This window comes from Plecotus auritus (genome assembly GCF_963455305.1).
Source record: "Plecotus auritus genome assembly, chromosome: 1".
Taxonomy (NCBI): Eukaryota; Metazoa; Chordata; class Mammalia; order Chiroptera; family Vespertilionidae; genus Plecotus; species Plecotus auritus.
Window position 1 is genome coordinate 200728627 of NC_137770.1, and position 13451 is coordinate 200742077.

Genomic DNA, 13451 nt, shown 5'->3' on the forward strand with positions numbered 1-13451 from the left:
GCACCGGGCCTCTAGTATACATTCTAAGCTGCTCAGCACAGTGCTCAAAGGCCCCATCTTTCTTTAGCATTATTCTTTTTTTCTTAAATATATTTTATTGATTTTTTACAGAGAGGAAGGGAGAGGGATAGAGATTCAGAAACATCGATGAGAGAGAAACATCGATCTGCCGCCTCCTGCACACTCCCTACTGGGTATGTGCCCACAACCAAGGTACATGCCCTTGACTGGAATTGAACCTGGGACCCTTGAGTCCGCCGGCCGACACTCTAGCCACTGAGCCAAACCAGTTAGGGCATAGCATTATTCTTTTACCACTCCCATTCAGGATTTTTTTCTCTCTGTAATCACTGTATTAGTATCTATTTAGTACTACTTTAAAATCTTGTTTGATATACTTAGCTGTTTGCACTGAGAATTGACTTTCTAGCCTATATTTGTGGAAAAAATTGATTATAAAACAACTATTGCATTTCCGTTCTCTTTTGGCTATCTTACTGTTCTCACATAGTATGTAATGGTGATGAATATTTGGTAAATTGAATGAAATTTATATATATGATGTCCAGTCAATCAGAATATACTATATCTTTATTCTTTGAAATAAATGCTAGTTTATTACATTACAAAATGTTCTGCTCTTTTGTAATGGCATTGATAATTTGTCTTTTGAAGAGGAGTTAGTTTGAAATGTAATGCTAATTAATATTCACTATTGGTACAGATGGATATCCGTGCATTTCCAAATTTCTGTGTGCCTTTGTGTTTTGGGTATAGAAGTGTACCATTAATGGCACAAACAAATCCAGACCTTGGTTTATTTTATGTTTTTTGGGGGGAAGAAAGTAAAAAAAAAAAAAAAAAAAAGATTATAATTACTTTGTTAATCTAATAGTATTACTGTTAAAGAATCATTTTTTAAACAAACGCAATCTCTGCAGTAAAACATCACCTTTAATCTTTCAAAACCAAAAGGATTTAATATGCACTTAAGTATAGAATCTAGTGTAATCAATCTAAGAATAATAGTCAATGAAGATAGCATTTTGCTTTAGCTGCTACCTAATGTACAATTTTTCTATATGTAATAAATATATCCTTGAATTTATTTTTTTGTAGCTAACTATGTCTTCTTCTGCAAATGCACTTTAGCCTTTCATAATCTGAAAGGGAAGGATCCCCTAACCACCTGTAATTACTCTAGAATTATGTAAGTCCTCTTAATGTGATGGGCACAGTTCTACTTGCTGGATATATATCAGTGAACCAAACAAGTTCCTGTTTCCATGAAGGTTAGAAAGGCAATAAATATATGTAGTAAGTCATGTGATAAATTTGTGAAAAAATTATGCAGAATAAAAACCTAGAGATGACTTGAGAGACTTGGTTAGATCTCACAGGAAGCAGCTGAAGTAGTTTTGGTCTTTAGATTCAAACAGTATCCTAGAAATTAGTTTTCTTCATTTATCTTAAACTGGGAGTGTGGAGGATATAATAGACTAGAGGCCCAGTACACAACATTTGTGCACTGGATTGGAGGGGGGGTCCCCTCAGCACAGCCTGTGCCCTTTTGCAATCCAGGAGCCCTCAGGGGATGTCGGACTGACAGCAGTGGGACATCCTTAGTGCTGGTGTGGAGGCGGGAGAGGCTCCTGCCACCGCCGCTGGCGCAGCTGTCAGCCCAGCTTGTGGCTAAGCAGTGCTCCCCCTGTGGAAGTGCACTGACCACCAGGGGGCAGCTCCAGTGTTGAGTGTCTGCCCCCTGGTGGTCACTGCACGTCATAGAGACCGGTTGTTCCGCTGTTTGGTCGATTTGCATATTACCCTTTTATTATATAGGATATTCATTCCAATTTTTTTATCCTCATACCTTTCAAAAATCTACATATATAGAATTTAATAGTCATTTAAGTGTACTGTTTTTTAAATTACCACATTTTTCACATAGTATGAATAGTGAACTTAAAAAGCAACCTAAGAGTTTATGGATTAAATTTTTAAGTCAATTAGAAACTATTTCTGTACTTAGTCTTCCTCATGAAGATACTGACATGCATTCTTCTTAGTAAATTTTTACCAAGCTTAGTTAAGGTACAACCTGGCAATAGGGGACTTTGTGTCTGAAAGTCACTTTTGATTGAAACTTAATACCTTCTATAATTTAACTTTTAACTTTCTGACTTTTCCTACAGTAAATTCTCTGTTCTAGCATATAGAAATTGTATATTTGTCTACCAGTGACACATTCTTCTCTTCCCTTATACAAATTAGTTACTTCAGTAAAAAGCCTTTCATATTGTTCTTTCTGCATGCAGTATCTTCTTTGAACAATTTTAATACCTCTGACCTGAACTTTTAATTTGGCATTAACCATGCACTACTCTTTGAGAACTTTGGTTTTCTAAAACTTTAAAATACTGTTTCGTGTTTCTTTTTCCATGTTTATTTCCTTTACTTTGTCTTCTCCCATTGGATTGTAATATTGTTTAGCAGAAAATTTCATTGTGAAGCAACTTTTCTTTAGAAACTCATTTTCTTAATGCTCTTGAGAGTGTTGGCTGGTTAAAGTTAACATACTGTCAAATTCTTCAAATATTTACTGAGATTATTTTCAGAGTGTTCTGTGTATTTGTATTTGAAATATTAGAAATCTGAAATGTTATTTAATGGTAAACTGCATTAGTTTAGGAAATTTAGAGAGAAACATATTGTTATCCCTGTTTACAAGACAGATGACTTTCAAAGATGGAACAATACAGAGTTTCTGATGTTATGAAGGTTAAGAATGTGTTCCTTAAGGTGTGTTTTTTTTTCCCTTATTTCTGACATCTAGATACTAGGCATGAATGTAATTGTGTTCTAGGTTAGTAAATTTTTTAAATCTATTTTAGTTATTGCAGTACCTTAGATTTTTGAAATAAGGTTTCCCTGATCATGTTAAATAGTGATGTTTTATCAGAAAATAGGAAAGTATATTGTAGTACCTATTTGTAAGTAGCACTATGACAAAGGATGTCAAAACAAACTTTTCCTTGAGTGTTAGAAGTTTGTTATTTTCTAATTCTTTAAATTGCACTACTATCATTATATTCTTCACTGCCATGTACTCACAGTTTTAAAAAAGCCAGTTTCACCTTAAGAATAATCTTGAGCCCTAGCCTGTGGCTCAGTGTTTAGAGCATTGGCCCGCAGACTTGAAGGGTCATGGGTTCATTTCCAGTCAAGGGTACATACCTTGGTTGCTGGCTCGATCCCAGGCCCCGGGTCAGTGCACTTGGGGGAGGCAACCAATCGATGTGTCTCTCTCACATCTGTTTCTTTCTCTCTTCCCCTCCCTTCCATTCTCTCTAAAAACCAGTGAAAAAAATATCCTCAGGTGAGGATTAACAGCAACAACAACAAAATCCTGAAGCAATGAATATTTATTTTATGAAATCTCCACTTTTGAATACATCCTTTTAATGTTGTGTGTGACAAAAATGGGAAATACACATAAAGCACTTGTGTGTATTTTAGGTGTCAGGTAATGACACCTTTAGCTCCTTTTTTTTCTCTCATGAAATGCCATTTTTGCTAGAAAAATATAACTGACAGACATATTACACTGATCAAATTTAGATATTTGGCAAAAGTTCTTGGAAATAATACAAGTGAGCCTGTCACTTTAAGGAAAATGATTGGTGGTTATTTTTTTGCCAATGATAAAAGTAAGTTTTCAAGTACAAATTAAAATTTTGGAAGTTTATTTGCCTGGGCTTAAAAGCTTTCCAGAACTTATAACTTTTCTGATGAAATCAGTGGTTATGTTAATGAATGTGTGTTTTTTTGTATATTGTAGTTTAATTTTTAATATGGTAAATGTTAATAAATTTAACCTTTATATGAAGTCCTTGGGAGTACAGTACTTTATATGTGTAGTAAAGGGGTCCTGAGAGCAAAAAATCTAAGAACAGCTGATATAGATCCTCTGCCTACGTCAAAGGTTTCACAGTTTAACCTTATATCCTCCTCCTACCTGACCCTCATCCCACCAAATTAAAATAGAAAAGAATACTAAGATTTCTGTAAAAAAATTAGATTGCATGGTAATAGTATATTTTAAAATTCTTTTACTATTGTAATTTTCTCCTTTAGTTATACAGTGGGCTTATATAACCCCCACTGAATTTATTTAGGATTGCATTGAATTTATTATCGTTGATATTTACGTTAAAATATTTTTTCTCTCCCCTTCCTTTTTCTTCTGTTTATTTCTCTTTTCCCTTTCCCTTTCTCCTTTCATTCCTCTCTTCCTTTCTGTTTGTATTTGTTGTCTAGGTGGAGTCTTTCATTTTGGATCAGGATGACTTGGAAAATCCAATGCTGGAAACGGCTTCCAAATTGCTCTTGTCGGGTACTGCTGATGGTGCAGACCTCAGGACAGTAGATCCCGAAACACAAGCTAGACTGGAAGCTTTACTAGAAGCTGCAGGTAAGTCTGCAAAGTCCACATATGTAATAAGTCTACCTAATTAAAGTTACAATAAATCTAAAAAATTTTTGTCATTATCAATGTATGACCTTGGATATTTAGTATAATACTGTTCATAAAGGTTACTGTATTATTTTTAGAGAATTACATGGAACATTTCATTAAAGAATATTTTTATTACCAGAGTAAAATATAAGGTTGTTGTCAACCTTTTTATAAAGAGGGACTTCTTATACAGTCGATTTTCATTAGTCCTGAATTCCATATTTGTGAATTTGCCTACTTGATAAAATGTATTTGTACCCCGAAATTAGTACTCACAGCACTTTCTCAGTCTTTCATAGAAATGCACAGAATGGTGAAAAATTTGAGTCGTCCTACACACATGTTCCCCGCTGAGGTGGAATAAGGTGATGTTCTGCCTTCTTGTTTCAGCTTTCATACTGTAAACAAGTGTCCTTTTCACAATCTACTTAGTGCCACGTTTTTCAAATTTGTGTACTTTTTATTGGTAATTTCACTGTTTAAAATGGCCCCAAAGTATAATGCTGAAATGCTGCCTAGTATTTCTAAATGTGAGAAGGCTGTGATGTGCCTTAAGAAAAATACATGTTAGATAAGCTTCTTTCATGCATGAGTTATTAGTCATGAGTTTAATGTTAACGAATCAACTAAATATTTAAATAAGGTTGTCTTTAAACAAAAACACACATAAAACAAAAATATATTGACTAGTTAATGCAAATGTTGTGATCAGAGGCTTGAAGGAACCTAGTCCTGTTTTCCTGAAGAAGCAGTAGTTTAGTATTCATGAATTCAGGGTTCCCAGCAACTCTGCAGAACATAAATACCATGAATAACGAGAATCGACTGTATATAATTCCCCCCACTTTTTTGTCAGAGACTGTCTCTTAAAACCCTGTAAAGTGAATTATTATTTTTGTAAAGTGGATCATCATTATATTGTTCCTATAGGAGATTACATGACATAATAAAAGATTTATATATATATCTTAACTATAAGGGAATAGTAAGTCTTGATTGTTTAAATAATCGTACTGTGTTCATGGTTTGAGCACCTCGCTGTGCTATATATTGTACATGCAATGCATGTAAACTGCTACTTAATTATAGAATAGAACTGACCTACTGTTTGGTAATCCTTTGAGTAAATATCTTTTAACACAGCATCTAAATATTTGAAGGACTCATAGTTAAGTTTTCTATCCTGGGTAAAATTCTAGAATGCGTAACCTGGTATTAAAAGTTTCTTAGCCAGATACAGATGAAAACATAGTAGGGGCACATGGAAGGTCTTGTCCTTGAGTATAGACAACTCTTTGTTACAGTATAGTAGAGATATAATTTAGCATTTGCCAGAAATTGATGTTGTTGTAGAAGTCTGTGTGAGGGAAATGGGGATTGTAAAATAATTTGAAAACATGTCATAAGAGGAACAGGGATTGTTTCTCCTGAAGATGAGAAAACTCAGGTTGAATACAAGAGGGATGTTTGTTTTCTGGGGCTTCAAGAGGCAAAATCAGTTACAAAGATGTTGCTACATGAAAGTTGATTGCAGCCAAAAGGAGTTACTTTTGGAGTTAGAGTACCATTTTATTTTACTTATAGAAGGTAACAAGCTAGCCTGCCCCCTCCCTCTCTTTCTTTCTCTCACTTCTCTCCCTCCTCATGTTATCTCCTTCCCTTTTTAAATGAAAAATTTCATATACAAACCCAGAAAGAATAGCATAGTAAATCCTTGGCATATCCATCATCCAGCTTCAACAGCCATCTATGTATAGACACATTTTAAAATGTATTTTTATTGATTTCAGAGAAAAAGGGAGAGATAGAAACATCAATGATGAGGGGGAATCATTGATTGACTGCCTCATGCACACACCCTACTAGTGATCAAGCCCACAACCTGGACATGTTCCCTGACCAGGAATCAAACCATGACCTCCTGGTTCATAGGTTGACACTCAATCACCTGCTGGGCTGTATGGACACTTTGTTTCATCTTTACACATTACCACCTTGCTGACTACCCACCCCACATGTTAATTTAAAGCAAGTCGAAGCATCATATTATTTCATATATAAATAAATCGATATGTACTTCTAAATTAAGAACTTTAAAAAAAGAGAAGCCCGGCTGGCATGGTTCAGTGGTTGAGTATCGACCTGTGAACCAGGAGATCATGTTTCAATTCCTTGTCAGGGCACATGTCCGGATTGTGGGCTCGATCCCCAGTGTGGGGCATGCAGGAGGCAACCAATCAATGATTCGCTCTCATCATTGATGTTTCTGTCTCTCCTCCCTTCCTCTCTGAAATCAATAAAAATGTCTTAAAAAGAGAGAAATAAAACCATAATACCATTGCATCACTAAGGAAAAAAATAATAGTAATTCCTTAATATTGCCAGATATCCTGTCAGTGTTCAGAAATCATTTTTTATGTTAATGAATTTTTTTGTGTCTTAGTCATAACATTTTATTTTTCCTCTTTTTTTTTTTTGTTGTTAATCCTCACGAGGATATTTTTTCTATTGATTTTTTTTTTTTTAGAGAGAGAGAGAGTGGTAAGGACGAGAGGAGGGGAAGAGAGAGAAAGAGAAACATCGATATGAGAGAGAGAGAGATAATGATTGGTTGCCTCCTGCACACTGCCCAACCAGGGCTGGCGATTGAACCTGCAACCCATTTACATCCCCTTGACCAGGAATTAAACCCGCTGTTCATGGGTCAACACTCTAATCATTGAGCAACACCATCTAGGGCTTTTTATCCTACTTTTTAATTTTTTTTTATTGATTTCAGAGAGGAAGGGAGAGGGAGAGAGAGCTAGAAACATCATTGATGGAAGAGAATCATTGATCAGCTGCCTCCTGCATGTCCCCCACTGGGGATTGAGCTGCAACCCGGGCATATGCCCTTGCCAGGAATTGAACCTTGACCTCCTGGTTCATAGGTCGATGCTCAACCACTAAGTCATGCAGGCTAGGCTCCTACTTATTTTTGAAGAAATGAGTCATTTGTCTCACTCTATGGATTTTCCCAGTTGTACCTCTGTGTGTTGTCATTTCCTGAATCAGAATTCAGATCCAGATATTTGACCAGATTTCTGTTCATTTGGCAAGAATAGTCATTCCTGGTGTTTATGTTTTGTTATGTATCACATAGGTACTTTGGTTGTTTCTCTTTTAATGATGTTGAGATTGATTACAGTTTAGGCATCTTGAGAAAAGTTTTTGAGACCTTGTCCAAAATGCCTTTTACATTGTCTTCATAAGTTTGACTAGGCATAGAAGGCTAGTTTAAAAATCACTTTTTTAAAAAAACTTTTGAAGTTCCTGCTCCATTGTCTCCTAATTTTTGCTATTGCAGTTCTGAAGTTTGATGCCACACTTATTTAGGATATTCTTCTAATTCTATTTTTCCTTACTCTTCCTTCTCCAAAGCATTACAGGTTTTGGCATTTTAAGGTTTTGATCTTATTTTGAAATTTTTTTGCTATCTTTCACATTTAAGATTTCAAATGCCTGATGAATCCTGTGTTTTGTTTGTAGTTAGTAGCAATGCCATTGAAAGATAAATTGAAAGGTGTACATTAATATGTTGTCAACTGGTGGGTTTTACTATATATATAGCTTATTATATATTATCATATATGTTATATATGTAATATAACTAATTTCCTATTGGAGCATAACAATTTACAATAAACATAGCAGTGTGACACAATGCCCATTTACTATCTTTTAGTTTCTGTAGATGAGACATCAGGGCACACAGTGGGGCTAGATTGTCTCGTTCATTGTCTCATGGACTGAATGTCTCGTTCATTGTCTCATGGACTGAATGCCTCGTTCATTGTCTCATGGACTGAAATTAAGATGTCACCTGAGTTGACTAGGAAAAAGTCTGCTTCCAAGTTTATTATTGTTGATAACAGAATTCAGTTCCTTGGAGTTGTAGGACTTAGGTTCCAATTTTCTCATGGACTCTTAACTGGGGCTGCTCTCACTTCCTTGAGGTTGCCCACATTTTTTTACATGTGGCATCCTCTATCTTTGACTCCTCGTGCTTTGCACCTCTGATTTAACTTCCTTTTCTCCATTCTAATCAGCCAATCTCTTTATGGGTCATGTGATGAGGTCAGGCCTACCAACATCTTCAGGTCTTCTGTGCCATATAACATAATCCTAACCCTAAAACCCTCCTGTTAGGAGAAACCTGCACAAATATGTTTGTTATTTCTGGATGAGTGGTCTTTTTGGTCTATATCTTAGTTAAATAGTTTGTTTTAAAACCTATAGTAGTGTTTCTTAAACTTGAATGTGCATCTAAATCACTTGGGGATCTTTTTTTTAAAAATGCAGGTTTTTGTACCAATAATTCTTAAGGCTCAAGATTCTGCATTTCTAGCAAGCTCCCAAGTGATAGCAGTGCTTCCAGTTCGTGTACCACATATTGAGTAATGGGGGGGTTCTATAATATCCATCATAATATCAGATGTTTATCTTACAATTAGAGTAAAGGTCCTTAATCCTGGCTGTGTATCAGAATTTTCTTAGAGCTTTTAAAATATGTGTATGCCCTCGCCCCACTTCCTAATAAATTTCATCTTTAGATATAGGAGAGCTCAGCATCTATATTTTTGTAAAGCTTTGTTCCCTGATGGACAATCTGGATTAAGCACTACTAAGTTAGAATTCTAAAGGTTAGAGATAAGCTTTCTTTATAATGATATCTGGAAAAGAACAAGTTACATTTCGTGGAAATGGTTACTAACCATTTCTGCTTTTGAAATGTTTTTCTTTTGTTATTCTGAATTTTGAAAATATGGTACATTTAGATAGGATTTTGAGTATAATAAGTTGCAGTCCTAATTTGAAATAAATAGTTATAGGTATTCAGATATAGGTTATTATAGCCTATAATGTTTTATTAGCCCATTTTTTGTCACAAGTGATAGTAGCCCAACTAGACATCTATAATAATAAAAACGTAATATGCTAATTAGACCAGACAGCTGAACACCTTCCAGACATCCTTCTGGATGAAGCCGGAGCTGCGAGGGGCGAGGCAAGCCGTGCGGTTGCAAGGGCTAAGCCCCTTGCACGAATTTTGTGCATTGGGCCTCTAGTTCTTAAATAAAAGTGGGTATTTACCAAAAGTATAGGTTTGGTGCTGGCTTCTAGCACCATTGGTGTCAATGAGTCAAAATAACTTTATCAGAACTCTGTCTCCTTTCTTACTTCTCTGTTCTTCTCTTTGACTTATTTTTGGGGTAGTTTTTTTTCACTTGTGGTGCAAAAAGTGACCAAATAATTCAAGACCCTCATCTTAGCAATTTAACATCCTTTGAAACATAGGTTGTTTAATTGTCTCAGTATAGCCAAACGCTCATTTCTGGCACAGGAGAATCACGGGATTAAGCAGTTATAGGTCACTTGGAAGGAATAGGAAGATTATCAGAGAATTGGAGAAGAGTGTTTTCCCAAAAGATTCAGGACAGACAACATATACTTATAATGTACCATTTGTAGGTTATTTGATAACATATATAGAGTTAAATAACTTGAATTTTGCTTTATTTCTCCTTTTGGGTGCATTCATTTTGGTGTGACAATAATATATAGGAATAGGCAAATTATCTACGGCTGATGGTAAAGCCTTTGCAGATCCTGAAGTGCTTCGGAGGTTGACATCATCTGTTAGTTGTGCGTTGGATGAAGCTGCTGCTGCACTTACCCGTATGAGAGCTGAAAGCACAGCAAATGCAGGGCAGTCGGACAAGTAAGTACATTTTCACTGTAATCAATATAAAAAACATTTTCTTAAAAATAATAAAATAATTAACATTTATTTTGTTCCTGAAACTATACCAGACACCTTACATGTGTTATCTTGTTTATACTAACAAAAAGTCTTAATCATGGGTTTTATTTTTATACCCATTTTACTTATGAAAAGCTTAAGAGAAGTGAATAACTTAAGTTTAAATAGGTGACAAGTGGCAGAGCTGGGACACCAGTGTCTGCCTGTCTGCAAAGCTAACTTCTTAGCTGATACATTATAAAAGATATTTTGCTGATTTAGGTTTTCTTTTAATGTTTTGGTGACAAAGAAGTAAATGCTTTCTAATTAGTTATGCCATTTTCTGTTTTAAAGGGCATGGTTTTTATTTGTTTGTTTTATAAATTTACAAAAAATGTCATAGATCTAGTTTCATTACTTGAATGTAACACATTCAAGCACATTGTAGCATGTACATTTATTTTTGTATGTTCTACAATTCCTTCTATATAGTATAGTAAGGGCTCATTCACTAAATTGATTGTGACTTAGCTTTTTAAGTTTTTGTGATGATGCTATGCAATAAAAATCACACTATCTCATATATGAAAGTAATTATGTATATAGTAGTGTGAAAAATGGATGTAAACTCCAAAGAAATGGCTGGGGGAAAATCATTAATACATGTTCCTTATCTCCTCAGAAGCTTCCTTTTTTTTTTTTTTTCTTTAAAAGGAAACTATTTTGTTTATTTTAGTAGTTGCCTTTAAACAATTGAGAAAATGGGAATATTCTCTTTTATATATATTTAGAGAATTAAAAATAGCATTTAAGAATTGGCTTTTGTATAATAGTTTAGTTTTTGTTTTTTAATATATTTTTATTGATTTCAGAGAGGAAAGGAGAGGGAGAGAGAGGTATAAACATCAGTGATGAGGGAGAATCATTGATGGCTGCTTCACACATGCCCCCTACCTGGGATGGAGCCTGCATCCAAGGCATGTGCCCTGACCAGGAATCGAACCTCTTATCTCTTGGTTCGTAGATCAACGCTCAACCACTGAGCCATGCCGACCGGGCTGTATAATAGTTTTTTTAGGCATCTGCTTTTAAGAATGTGAAAGAAGTTATATAGTATTACCAAGAGTATGAATTTGCTATTTCTCTTTGCTCTGTCTTGTCTTTATTTATGTAGATTTTTGTGTTCTTATTAATTTACTTTACCAATCTTCTCATATATTAATTCTTCTTTAGGTATCCTCAGATTCTGTTCCTTAGTTAACAGTTCAGTTTTTCTGGCCTACAATATTATTGATCTCCAGATATTTAAAAAATTTTTTTTTACTTTATTGATTTTCAGAGGGAGAGGAAGGGAAAGGCAGAGATAGAAACATCGATTAGCTGCCTCCTGCACGCCACTTACTGAGGATTGAGTCTGCAACCTGGCCATGTGTCCTGACCAGGAATAGAACCGGTGTCCTCTTGATTCATGGGTCGATGCTCAACCACTGAGCCACTCTGGCCAGGCAATCTCTAGATATATTTTGATGTGGTGCCTGCTGAGACTGGCAAGAGAGAAAATGAGAAAATTAAAAAACACCTTGAGGAGAAAATGAAAATACCTTAATGTTAATTCAAACTGGAAATAAAATAGAAAAAAATTATAAATTTTTGGGGCATTGAAAATACTAGAAGTTATCAACAAAGTAGTAGAACATGTTTGTGGCAGTCATATTTATTCAGCAAAGCATGAGAAATATAGTGGAATACAGTGAGTGCTACATTCCAGATTTTACATTAGGTAAGGGAAGTATCATGGGCCATATTTAGCATACCCTTTGTCATGAGTTCTTAAATTCAGCTGTTGCTAGAGTAAGTCCTATAAGGTTGTTTTAAAGCTAGCATACACATGTGGAAATTGAATGAAAGTCTAAATGGGAAGGTAGAGGGTGGTGTGTGCCTGATGGGGGGAGAGAATAAGAGACCACTTGAAAGAGGGAAAGGTGGTAGGGTGGTATGTTCTTATACAGAAAGAGTCTTGTGGGAAAGATATGTTTAAAAAGGATAGAGAACACTGACAATTTAGGAACAGTTAGTATCCTATAGAATGGAAGATAAGAGATAAGCTTACTGCTGTTCAAGACTGACTTTGGTAAGGAATCAATACAATTAACAAGTAGGTAAAATACATAGTATAGCACACAATGAATGGTAAGAATTATGGGTCAGATAATTGAGTGGGGAAGTGCTAGGGCAGTGTTTGGCGTTGGAGGTCATATTGCATTTTTAATGGTCAGAAATCCTCACTTAAAAGATGGCCTTTTAGTAAAAATCTGAAATAGTCAAGGGAGTGAGTGAGCTGTGTCTGAGAGAGGTTCTCTTGGTAAAAGGAGCTTAATTAGCATTTTTTATAACAAGCAGGAAAGTCAATGTGGCTAAAGTAGAAAGAGCAAGAGTGAGTATAGTAAGTGATGAAACAAGATAAAAAGGAAGAGTGTGGGATGTTATCACTGGATGGATGTTGTATAAATTTTGGCCTTTATTGTGAGATTAGAGGCTATTGGAAGATTCTGAGCAGGAATGACATGATCTACTTTTCTTTAAACAAGATCTCTGGCTTTCTCATTCAAAAGAACCTGAAGGAGCTCAGGGCACATACCTGGGTTGCAGGTGGGGTTGGGGCACGTACAGAAGGCAACTGATAGATTGATCTTTCTTTCTCTTGCATCAATGTTTCTCTCATTAAGTCTGTCTTCAGGTGACAATTAAAAAAAAAAAAAAAAAAAAGCAAATTCCAGTTCCTAAACAAAATGAAGTATGCTTATAAATAAATTGTATTTTATTCATGTGATATTCTATAAAGTTTTATGTTTTAAAATTTTGGTTTCTTTACACTTACAGTAAATTGGACTTTATCTATAATAATCTATAATAATAAAAGTGTAATATGCTAATTAGACCGGACAGCCGAACGACCTTCTGGATGAAGCCGCCGCAGCGTAGGCCGAGGCAGAGGTGGTTAGGGGCGATCAGGCAGGCAGGCAAGTGGTTAGGGGCGATCAGGCAGGCAGGCAGAGTGGTTAGGGGCGATCAGGCAGGCAGGCAGAGTGGTTAGGGGCGATCAGGCAGGCAGGCGAGCAGTTAGGAGCCAGCGGTCCCAGATTGCAAGAGGGA

General features: G+C 35.6%; 1 protein-coding gene across 8 annotated transcripts in view; it reads left to right on the plus strand.

Annotated features, from left to right (window-relative positions):
- The window catches only part of ANKRD17 (ankyrin repeat domain 17), a 169894-nt gene that overhangs the window by 64702 nt on the left and 91741 nt on the right, over positions 1-13451 (plus strand). For all 8 annotated transcript variants that reach the window (XM_080672443.1, XM_080672444.1, XM_080672447.1 and 5 more), the window contains exons 2-3: positions 4318-4471; positions 10121-10277. In XM_080672443.1, the coding sequence (XP_080528569.1) occupies positions 4318-4471; positions 10121-10277 (311 nt within the window). The remainder of the gene's footprint in view (positions 1-4317; positions 4472-10120; positions 10278-13451) is intronic.